Source organism: Pelophylax lessonae (assembly GCF_965119305.1).
Source record: "Pelophylax lessonae genome assembly, chromosome: 3".
NCBI lineage: Eukaryota > Metazoa > Chordata > Amphibia > Anura > Ranidae > Pelophylax > Pelophylax lessonae.
The window spans coordinates 470,439,204-470,452,077 of NC_138770.1; the positions used below are offsets into that span (position 1 = coordinate 470,439,204).

At 41.1% G+C, this 12,874-nt stretch overlaps 1 protein-coding gene across 1 annotated transcript in view; it reads left to right on the forward strand.

Annotated features, from left to right (window-relative positions):
- The window catches only part of COG2 (component of oligomeric golgi complex 2), a 216,650-nt gene that overhangs the window by 105,054 nt on the left and 98,722 nt on the right, over nucleotides 1-12,874 (forward strand). The window contains exons 13-14 of the mRNA XM_082251217.1: nucleotides 6,066-6,263; nucleotides 11,081-11,153. Coding sequence (XP_082107343.1) covers nucleotides 6,066-6,263; nucleotides 11,081-11,153 — 271 coding nt within the window. The remainder of the gene's footprint in view (nucleotides 1-6,065; nucleotides 6,264-11,080; nucleotides 11,154-12,874) is intronic.

The following is a 12,874-nucleotide window of genomic DNA, read 5'->3' on the forward strand; positions in this document are numbered from 1 at the left end:
GGCTTTTTACACCAATTTTACATTGCATGATAAATTCAAAAAGAAAAGAGTTCCGGAGAGTCTTCAGGATATATATACAAACCACAAAGTGGTAGTAGAAAAACTGAAAGTGCTCAAGACCTGGGAAAATTAAAAAAACGCATATTAATACCCAGTTTAATGATAGTTGGGTCATTTCACTGAGAGTTAAATAACGGCAAAATGCAGTAAAATAATGCATGCGTTAAATCAGTTGCGAAAGTTCAATTCACTGAGAGTTTAGTGTTAAATAGCGAATGCAGTATTTTTTCCAGTTGTTCGGTAACTACCACATTTTCTCATGTTGTAATTTATTGCACGGGTCGGTAGTTAAGGGTTGTTTAATTTAATTTCCTTAACGTTTTACATTTTTAACATGTCTGTTGTTTTTCTTTTGCAAAAAAATATTTTTTAATCTAACATTTTTTACAGTAAACAGTATTTGGAGACCGTTTTTCCCCCTGAAAACATAGCGTAAATAATGTATGCGTGTTATACGCTAATATTTTCCATTTGGCTACCTCAGAGGGGAAGGAGGGGGGAGCGCTGACAGATTACACAGAGCAGGTATCTCCCGCTTACTCTGCAGCCACTGTTATTTGAAATCCTGACTCCTAGACCGGCTCCTATGATAGACAGCACACTGGTCCAATGCCAGGATATATGACGTCTATTATAGGAACTGTTAAAGAGACGGGACTTCATATAACAGCAGCAAAGTAAGCAGAATATCCTCACTCTGTGTAATCCGGCGGCTCTAATCTCCATGCAATGGGTATGCTGCAGATGGGCACTGATCAGGCTGCAATTGTGAGGCTGCAGATGGGCGCTGATCAGGCTGTAACGATGGGCAATGGTGAGGCTGCAGATGGGCACTGATCAGGCTGCAATAATGGGCACTGATAAGGCTGCAATGATGGGCAATAATGAGGTTGCAGATGGTCACTGATCAGGCTGCAATGATGGGCACTGATCATGCTGCAATGATGGGCACTGATCAGGCTGTAATGATGGGCAATGTTGAGGTTGCAGATGGGCACTAATCAGGCTGCAATGATGGGCAATGGTGGCGCTGCAGATGGGCACTGATCAGGCTGCAATTGTGAGGATGCATTGATGAGCACTGATCAGGCTGCTATGATGGCAATGATGAGGCGGCAGATGGGCACTGATCAGGCTGGACTGATGGTGAATGGTGAAGCTGCAGATGGGCACTGATCAGGCTGCAATTGTGAGGCTGCAGATGGGCGCTGATCAGGTTGTAACGATGGGCAATGGTGAGGCTTCAGATGGGCACTGATCAGGCTGCAATTATGAGGCTGCAGGTGGGCACTGATCAGGCTGCAATAATGGGCACTGATCAGGCTGCAATGATGGGCAATGGTGATGCTGCAGATGGGCACTGATCGGGCTGCAATGATGGGATATGGTGGGGCTGCAGATGGGCACGGATCAGGCTGCATTGGTGAGGCTGCAGATGGGCACTTTTCAGGCTGCTATGATGTGCAATGTTGAGGCTGCAGATGGGAAATGGTGAGGCTGCAAGTGGGCACTGATCAGGCTGCAATGATGAAGCTGCTGATGGGCACTGATCAGGCTGCAATGGTGAAGCTGCGGATGGGCACTGGTCAGGCTGCAATGATGGGCAATAGTGAGGCTTCAGATGGGCACTGATCAGGCTGCATTGATGGGCAATGATCAGGCTGCATTGATGGGCAATGGTGGGGCTGCAGATGGGCACTGATCAGGCTTCTATGATGGGCAATGGTGAGGCTGCAGATTGACACTGATCAGGCTGCAATGTAGGGCGATGGTGAGGCTGCAGGTGGGCACTGATCAGGCTGCATTGATGGTCAATGAAGAGGCTGCAGGTGGCACTGATCAGGCTGCAATAGGGAGGCTTCAGATGGGCACTGATCAGGCTGCAATGATGTGTACTGATTAGGCTGCATATAGGCACTAATCAGGCTGCATTGATAGGCACTGACCAGGCTGTATTAATGGGCAATGGTAGGGCTGCAGATGGGCACTGATCAGACTGCATTAATGGGCAATGGTAGGGCTGCAGATGGGCACTGATCAGGCTGCATTAATGGGCACTGGTGAGGCTGCATTGATGGGCACTGATCAAGCTGCATTGATGGGCAATGGTGAGGCTGCAGATGGGCACTGATCAAGCTGCATTGATGGGCACTGGTGAGGCTACATGGATAGGCACTGGTGAGGCTGCATTGATGGGCAATGGTGAGGCTGCATTTATGGGCAATGACCCTTATTTTGCTTCAAGGTTCTTTATTTAAAATGTAAGTTTTTTTTTTTTTTTCTTTCCTGAAACTTCCCTCTTAAAATAAGTTGCGTGTTATATCCCAATAAATATGGTACTTTCTCAAATGTCTCCTGTTGCTTGTTAATCCAAGCTGTTGTTTTTTTCCATGTGGAACTCTGTTGCCTGAAAATAGCTGTTAAGCTGTGTTGCGCTCCTTTACTAAATCCATCATGCTATACATACATACATACATACATACATGCCATCTCAGGTGCTGTACAGGAAGTCAAGTGAGGCCAAGATGGCCCCCCACTCGACTCTATGCCCTTGGAGGAGAGGAGGGACGTCATACGTTGCTTCCTCCCAACGGCCTTAAAGGGCCCATTTTGTTTTCTTGCTTTTTTTTTCTTTCTTGCTTTTTAAAGGTAGATGTGAGATCTGAGGTCTTTGTGACCCCAGATCTCACATTTAAGATGACCTGTCCTGCTTATTTCTGTTACAAGGGATGTTTACATTCTTTGTAATAGGAATAAAAGGGATCAAAAATATATATTTTTTAAAGGGACAGTGTAAAAATAAAAGGTAAGATAAATAAGAGAAAAAAAATGTAAAGCGCCCCATCCCTCTGAGCTTGCGCACAGAAGCAAACGCATACGCAAGTCGTGCCCTCATATGTAAACGATGTTGAAACCACACGTGATGCATTGCCGCGATCGTTGGAGCGAGAGCAATAATTCTAGCCCTAGACCCCCTCTGTAACTCTAAACTGGTAACCTGTAGAAATGTTAATGTTTCAATCATTTTTTTTAAATAAACATAGAAACAAAACATAGAGATGCATTACATAATGAATTGAACATTACATAAGAGAGTGTAGAGGTACAGTTAACCACACAAAGAGGCGTCAGCCCTCAACCGTACCCCTCATGTCAAACGGGGGCTACCTACACCTGCAGTAGCAGATGACAGCAACTATGAGAGAGTGAAAATTCTTAGAGAGAAGTTGTCATAGTTGCAATGCATAAAAAAAGAGTACGGTAGATAAACGTGAAACAAAACCTAGAAACAACCAAACAACGGAGTCCATTAATTCCACCTGCGCTGGAAAAGAATTAAAACAGTTCAGAAGCATCATACATTAATACATCATCACTTATGTGCGGTTCGTATACCATTCTGCCCATATGTCCCATCTATTCCTACAAGCTTCAAGATTATTAGATGCTAGTGCATACATCCTTTCATATGTGTAGTACTGATGTGTCAGGTCCACCACCTTACCTATAGCCGGGATTTGGGAGGACTTCCGGTGCCTCATCAGAGTGAGCCTAGCTGTTAGTAGGATATTTACTACCACGTTTCGCAGAGGGAAAGGGATACTGTCCAGGTCCAAGTTTGAGGGATAGTCCTGGGGAGGGTTGTATCAGGATTGAGATAACCTTGGATATCGGCTGGAAGACACGAGGCCAAAATTGTGCAAGGGCCCTACAGGGCTACAGAACATTGGAAGAGAGTGCCTATCTGCCCACATCCCCTCCAGCATAAGTTGGACAAGTGGGGGTAGAATTTAGAGGTCTTAAAAGGGGTCTGGTACCATCGATGGGTACTGTAGAGATTTTTAACTACCAATGTTTGTCGCCATTCCACGAGCATGCGCAATTTTGAAGCATGACATATTGGGTATCTATTTACTCGGCGTAACATTCTCTTTCACATTATAGAAAAAAATGGGGCTAACTTTATGGATTTCTTATTTTTTAAGTAAAAAAATTGTATTTTTTTCCCAAAAAATTACATTTGTAAGACCGCTACGCAAATACAGTGTTACAAAGTATTGCAACAATCTCCATTTTATTTTCTAGGGTCTCTGCTAAAAAACAATATGTAATGTTTGTAATTTTGTAATTTTCTAGCAAAAAAAATGATTTTAACTTGTAAACAAGTGTCAGAAATAGGCCTGGTCCTTAAGTGGTTAAAGTAGTACTAAAAGCAAAACTTTTTTTCACTTTGGCTGGATTAAGGGAGAGTTGTATACCCCCATCAGTTTTTTTTTTTTTTTGCCATTTGTGTCCAATTAGGAAGATTTCCCCAATTGTCCTGTCTAATAAACAAAACAGGAAGTCAGGGAATCCTGGGGTGTCACCACACGTGTCCCTATTGGAAGATTTCACTCTTTTCCTGTTCTGGTGTCGACAGGACAAGGACAAATACAATTTAGAGGGTGAATCTCTCTAACAGGGCCACAAACTAGGGCCACAAACTATGATTAAAACAGGTGTTCTAATCCCTCTCTACTCTATACAAAATTAATTTTGCCTTATATTTTAAGTGCTGTCACCGGCATGCACAGTTTTGCTTCTTGACATGGGCTTGCCAGTTTTGAGTCTTGACGTGTTTGGCTTTTTTTTTTGTGTGTGTAATATATAATATATATATATCAATATCACAAAACACACCAGACCTTACAATCACTTTAAAGATGAAACCTCATTTTTTGTACCGTGCTACCCTTGATTTAGGGTGTAACATGGTAAAGATGGGCACCTGTCACCCAAAACTCCACTCTTCCCAGGGTTTCTCCCCCTCCCAGAGCCTATGTTAAAAATCAGCATTATTGTTCCTAGAATTACTTAGAACCCCCAAATATTACATATTTTCTGAAAACAGGGGCCCTGGAGAATAAAATAGAGGCTGTTGGAATTTTCTGGCTTGATAATTGAACGCAAAATTTCAGGGAAAAATACACTAAAAATGAATTTTAGTGCACAGAAATACAATATTAAATTTTTTTCATGATGAATGTGTGTGTGTGTGTGTGTGTGTGTGTGTATATATATATAATATATATATGTATGTATGTATGTGTGTATATGTGTATATATATAATATTTTTTTTTCTTTTTTTTTTAATAACCAGCTTGCTATGGGGGCACCCGAGCCAAGCTCAAGCTGTGTGTGTCTATTCAGACATGGAGGTACCATTCGGCCCCTCCCCTTTTCTCTCCTGATTAGCTAACTGAGTTTGACAGCAGCAGAAGCTAATGGTGCCGCGGCTGTGTCTCAGCCAATCAGGAGGGAGAGTCCTGGGCGACTGAGGGACTCGTGGATTAGTGGGTGTGGGGGCCGCTGCTTCACACTTTTTTATCTTAATGGATACCTTTACCCCCCCCCCCCCCCCGCAGTAGTTTTTAACATTTTGGTATATTCCATTTCATACTGGTTCTTTTTTGAGACCTAAAAAAGCTTGTGTGTGTGTCCCAGGAGTCATTAAACCAGACCAAATTTTGTTTCCTTGGTATGCATTGGTTTACTTTGGCTACCTAAATAATTTTGGCTTATAAACTTTACATTTAAGAACTTTTCATTTTAATAAAGATTTTATTTGCTACATTGTTTGAACCATAATCCTGCTCCTATTTTTTTTTTTATAGGCTTACAAATTAACAAAACTGAACTTACAAATAAAAATATTATATATATATATATATATATATAGAGATATAGATTATATCTTTATTTATTATTGGTTGCCGTCTGTCAAGGTGTAAATCAATCTTACCTCAGCACAGTAGTTAAAAGAAATGTATTTTCAGCAAAGTTTAATCGTTTCCACATTCCTAGTTATTTGTAACTCCGCAGAGATCTTTTTTACATTGTTTTTTACATTTATTCTTAGCATACTAAATTTTTATTCAAAACTCGTTAACTTTGCGCCAGTCTCATTTTTTCATTTTCCACATGCTAATTTTTTTTTCGTGTGTGTACTCTAACCATTTGATAGATGGCTTCCCGTGTCACTTCAGAAGGCAGTATGTCTGAGAGTAAAGGTTCTACACAAAATACTAACAAAGATATAGCTCCTGCATATGTCGTTTCTGAAGAACAAGCAGCTACATCGCCTCCAGAGACCCAGTCCTCCAGATTATCAACACGTCAGTTAATTCTGCTTGTTGCAGATGTGGATAAAATCATAGAGCAGGTAGGTAGGCAACAGTCTGGGATTTTCAGTTCTTTTGTATTTACTATACATTAGTCTATGCATATGGTTATAATAAAAAAAATATCTTGGATAATCTCAGATTGATGGTATACACATAAAAATAGCATGAATATAATATTATATGTTGTGTATTTGGTGATAACATTTCCTGTAGGTTCCTAACCTCTTGGCGCCTGCCATAAGTATATATGCAGCCACTCAGCAGGTAAGCCTTAACGCCCTGTTGAAACCACTTACTGCGCTGAGAGCGTGCTCCCTGCATGCTCCCTTTACGGTAGCCGGCGGGGATCAGTAAGCTCCTAATGCATACTTACAATCTGTAGCTTTCCGATCGTGACCACTGTGACAAGCAAATCACAGCAGTCACATTACCCAAATCCCCGCTTCCGCCTCCTGGCTTTTAGACCTCCTAAAGAGCTGGAAGGCGGTCGGTGCAAAGGGATTAAGGTGGTTGCTAAATAAAAAAAAAAAGTAATAAAAATCATGTATCAAAATGATATTGCATGTAGAGACGTGACTATAGAAAAATGCAAAGCATGAAAAAAGGCAGGGCATAAGGGTGTGGAAAGATGGAAACTATCCCCCTACAAGGGCAATGTGTAGTCTGTGGAAAACGTTTGTGGCCCCACACAGAACCACCTAAAGATGATGCTAATGTCCACTTTAATAAATATGGGATGCCATAAAACAATGTCTACTTCAGTCAGGAATCACATTAACAATGCACACAAAGTCAGCAGTACTGCAGTGTGGGGTTGAGCGTTGAACTATACATTATGAAGTCCTCGTGGCCACTCAAGTAAGGGGAATGATGGGATTAGCAGACCAACCGTGAAACATTTGGAAATAGTGAAAAGCCCTTAAGCTGACAGCAGATGTAAAAAGCCGGTCCGCATACCTGGAAGACCAGAACGGACATCACCAGACATTGTCACCTGGATGTGAGATCCCCACGGGTCCAATGAGTTGATCCACCAGATGGGAAAGAAAAACCTAATGATCCTCCAGGATAATGTGTTTTGACGCGACAGCAAGTCTGAAGACAAAAAAAAGAACATTTTAAATAGATCAGGACTAGTACATGGAAGGGGAGAAGCTAAAGCTATAAAAGGAAGACAGTGTCCCCTCAAAACTGTACTTGCATTTAATAGTATTATTAAAAGAATTGAAATGAAGTTGAGATAATAAATCTATAAAAAAATAAACACGCATAATGACAAACTATAAATACAGTATAGTATGGAAAAGTTTAAAAAATGAAATAAGACTAAATAAAATGAATTAAAATGAATAAACATGGTAAAAGTGCATGACCATATCATGAGTATTTGCCCTCTTATCAGAAAGGGAAGGAGGGAGGGTGGAACTGCACCACAGTGTATACGTGTAAATCTAATTTAGGCCATGCAGAGTGAACATATTTAACTTGTGTATCCAAAAATGCTTGCATCTACATAATCTAAGAAACTTGTTACATAGTTAGTGAGGTTGAAAAAAGACATCAGTCCATCCAGTTCAACCTATGATGTGTGTGTGAGTTTGCTGTTAACCGTACATTGTATACCCCTGTATGTTGTGGTCCTTAAGGTGCCCATGTAATAGTTTTTTAAAACTATTGATGCTCCCTGCTGATACGACTGTTTGCGGAAGAGAATTCCACATCCTTACTGCTCTGACAGTGAAGAACCCCCTACGTACTTTAAGGTTAAACCGCCTTTCCCCTAGTTTTAGTGAATGGCCACGTGTCTTATTGTATTCCCTTTCTTTGAATAGTTTGTTCTTATGCTAGGGTCGCCAGTACAGTATTTGTACATTGATATCATATCCCCCCTTAATCGTCTCTTCTCCAGAGAGAATAAGTTCAGTGCTTGTAGTGTTTCCTCATAGCAGATGTCCTCCATTCCCCTAATTTGTTTTTGTTGCCCTTCTCTGGACTCTTTCCAGTTCCAGCACATCCTTCCTGAGGACCGGTGCCCAGAACTGGGCAGTATACTCCAGATGTGGCCGGACCAGAGTCTTGTAGAGAGGGAGAATAATCTCTTTATTTCTGGAGTGAATCCCCTTTTTTATACATCCCAGTATTCTGTTGGTTTTGCTTTCAGTGGCTTGGCATTTTCATTCTCTGTAAGGTGATTGGGCATTACTTCAACCAAGAAAACCTTAAGGACCTGAATGTTCTTACTGTGTTGCTGTAAATGTTAAGAGACGTTCTGTTTGGACAAGATCCTTTTTACTGTGGGGGTAAAAGGCAGATTTCAAGCTGAAAATCAATATTAGCAAATCGGAGGATATGGGAGTGGGAGTCCCGTTACCCCTCGTACAGTCTCTTAAGACGAATTTTCAATTGAAATGGACAGACCTAGCCCTACAATACTTGGGAATGTACATTCCCTCCAGATTATCTAAAGTTTACAAGCTCAATTTCCCTCCTTTTGTTGACTAAAATACGCACACTTTTAGAGACATTGCATCAGGGCCTACACTCGTGGTTCGGTAGATGCAATCCCCCTTTAAAATGTGCATACTCCCCAAATTTCTCTATCTTTTCCAAGAACTTCCGATAGCAATAACCCCCCCCACACACACACACACACACACACACACACACACACACACACACACACACACACACACACACACACACACACACACACACACACACACACACACACACACACACACACACACACACACACTTCTTTAAGCAAGCCCACTCGTTATTTATCAAATTCATATGGGCACACAATCGTTCTCGCGTCCCTCTAAGCCAGCTTACCCTACCCAAACTATATGGAGGATTGGCAGTACCTGACATCCTCAAATATTACCAAGCAATTCATCTGGGCCCACTTATTGACTGGCGAAGGCATTCTCACAACAAGCTTTGGGCGCAAATCGAAGAAGCCCAATCAGACAGCCCATTAACTGGTGCACCTTGGCATCCGTGTATGCCAACACATCTACTTTGTAGAATGTTCCATTCCACAACAGACTCTCCCTTATTCCCATTACTGGGTAACCCAAATTTCCTTCCTCCAGGACCTGACGTTTCAGATGCTCCGCAAAAAATGGCATCCCACTTCTTAATCACAGACCATTGGCCCGCCATTGATAAGCTTATGGATGATCAAGGACCCTTTCAACTTAATTTCTGGAGGGCTCTTCAACTACACTACCTACACTCGATCTCTAATCCATAATACGTCACCTTCTGAATGCTGCCAAATCTTGTATTCCCTTGTATTGGAAAAAACAGCACTCTCCTATTAGTGGTTGGCTTCACAAAGTAGAGGAAATGAATAAAATGGAGGACTTAATACTTACAACACAACATAAAAGGGATGAGTACTCCAAAAATTGAACGATCTGGAACATGTTTGTCCATTCTGAAAGAGGGAAAATCTATATGGGAACATAAACTACATTGGAATCGCTACTTCTTGCAGATTTGGGCTGAGCGCTTGAATGGCATCCATGACCCTCCCCACTTACCCCCTCCATCCCCCCCCCTCCTTCTCTCTTGGCTTTCCAAACTATTACCTCACTATATATCTATCAAATTCGTTTTTTGTTTTTTTTTTTTTTTTTTAAAGGGGAGAATTTGCAGTTCTGTTGTCCTTATCAAAGGATCTACTTGCACGGATCAGCTCCAAATAGGGCAAACCTCTCTTGGAATCAACTTCTATCCCGATATTGCACCTTCTCTGTTAGAAAACTACAAAGTGCATAACTGATATAAAATGTTGAGTCGTGTTACTATGTGAGAAAGGTGTTAGCTGTCAATGCTGTATCCTTTTGCACTCGCCTGTTCATGCCTTTTAAATAAATTAAAGTATTTGCAAAAAAATATTCTCATAGACACACTTCTAAACCTTGTGGACCGCTTTCCCAGAAGAGAAGAGTTGAAGCTGTTATAGCTGCAAAGGGTGGGCCAACTGTTACCTTTTTTTACTTGCATATTTCCCCTCCCCCTCCTTGTTTAATTACACTACACTACCTGACCTTATTAAACATTGAGGCAAAATGTTTTTCTTGGGAAGATATACTCTTGGTTCTCAATAGATATAAATCCTATTTTGAATTCATGCATTTGCTTGTTACAATGGAATCTTTGTTTATTGTAACCTTAAGCCCTGTTTTTAATATCCGAAAACCTTAATGAAATAGGGATTCTGAAGAAGTCTTATTTTAATCTTCTCTCACCTGTGTTAGACATTTATTTTATGTCATAATTATCACTAATATTGTGAATGTTTGACATTTACTACAGAATATCTGCGGCAGTGATTGATTTAGGGGGGAATCAAGGGTTAACTGTGTAGTTAACCATACCCAGTTCCGATCCCTCTGTCTGCTGGCACTTAGATTGTGGTCCTGCCAACTGGAAAGTCTTTGTTCAGGGTGAGGCTGAGAGTGCCATGTCGCGTATCAGTGACTGCATTGTGAGTTTGACCAGCCATTTGTCACAATTTGGTGAAGGTGCCTGGAGTCTGACACTGAATTTGTCACAGTTATGAGTTTGTGAATGTTTCTTCTTTATACTACGTTAAAAAAGCCTATTTTAGTTTTTCTTCAAAACATGTAAGTCCAGCGGGTACTGTTAGACTTTAAAAAAACATTTTGTAAATGCTGCTGTTATTTACTTTGATTATAATTCATTATATCTTCCTTATTTAACGTCACCCGTTTTTAGCTAATGCCTTTCAGACCATTTTAAATCTTCTAACCCTCAAATAAAGGTACACTTTTACTTATTTTGTTGTAACTGCATAACATTTATCCATATTTTTTTCTAGATACCAAAATTAACCGACCTGATTGAAACCAAGCTCAGGCTGATTGTCTTTAAAAATATGGCTGTAATAACAGGTATGATTATTTTTTTCTATTTCACATTTTTTTTATCCAGTAGAAGCTTATTTCCTAAGTCATCCTTTAGGGAGGTTACATGAAAGGTATTGCCTGCCCACCTGCAAAAAAAAAAAAACAAACGTACATACTAAAAGATGTTAAAAGCTCTCTCATAGCTCCTGCCCCTTTGTTTCTGTGTTTCCTGCATCACCTTCGGGCACATTTATAGGAAGCACCTCGTTGGTTGCTTTCCTGTCCCCTGGTTTCCAAAAGGGATGAATAAGAATTCCTCTTCCAAACCATAGCTTGAGTTGCAGTCAGGTTGCTCTAATTGTTGCTTTTGAAAAGGGATATGGGAAAGTTGCTTAAGCAGAGTCGTTGCACATGACCCTCCTCTCAGCCATCTTCTTTGGGCTCTATAGCCTTTTGCTGGTGTGGTGGACTAGCACGCCATACCTCCTGAATTGTCCTGTGACATGCTTAGTCCATTCCCACAGGCAAGGGTTGCGTGGATGGAAAAAGCAGGAACCCTGCTTTCTGACCTAGATGAGTCAGGTATGGTGGATGACTCCGAGCCATTTCAAGCCGTGCTTGCCCAAGGACATCCATGTGTTTGTAGACTGTGTGACTGGAAGTGACATGCATGGTTGACATGGCAAAAGTATGTCATGCTGTAGTGGGGTAACCTGGACATCATACTACACAGCTTGGGGGCACCAGGTTCAGATATGGATGACCTTTTGGCAACTAAAACATGGACAGTGGTGGCACCTGGGAGAGACCACCTAGCTGCAGCTGGAGGCAGTTAAGCTAATTTCCTAAAGCAGGCCTTGTCATGGGACTATGCACTAAAGGATAATGCATGATGTTGAAGCACCGATTGGCGTACTGCTATTGATAGGCTTGTTCTTGGTCTCTCAGTTGTGTTTATCTTGTCAAAGCACTAGACAAGTCTGAGTCCAGCATCGGCCTAAGAAGAAATGTGTCAAAAATATATCCACAACCATATAGCCATCTTAGTTGTGAGGTGAATCAGTGAACTACAGGCACTACAAGTAAAGGAAAAATACTTAACTATTTTTCCTGACAGTGCTGATCCCATATTTTGCAACCATTCACAAGACAGTGATTCTTCCAAATGCAGTAATCCAGGCAATGAGACGGAACAAGAATTTGCATCATTGGGTGTATAAAATGTATTTTATAATACATTGAGGCCTCCAGAAAAATAAATATCTACAGCTCTGTTCTTTTTTCAGGGCTCCAAACATCGATCACTATATACTGTAGATCAGTTCAGCTATTAGACTATTCTACAATCTAAAAGACTAAAAGTGTCCGATCAAAATTACAGCTCACTTCACCTAATTTCTTACAACTTCCTGTGCCAAGAGGGCCAGTTCCACCATTAAGCAGATCTGCAAAGCAACCTTTTAGACATTGCTGAATTGACCTTCTGTCTTGTGAAGACTTGGCATTCAGGTGTAAGGTCCTTCAGGCTGTAGTCCCCCCTAAGTATTCATCTTTGTAGTCTCTATGTGACCATCATGGAAGGATGACTTGGGAAAACATGAGTTATTACTTGATAACTTATTTTCCAAAAATCTTCCAAGTTGACAAGTTTCCCCTACACATTCATTGTATTGCTGTGCAGGCCTTTCAGTTATTTGATCTACGTAACATTGCCTATTAAAATTTTGCAAGGACATGCTTGGAGTGCTGTTAAATTCTTCCATATA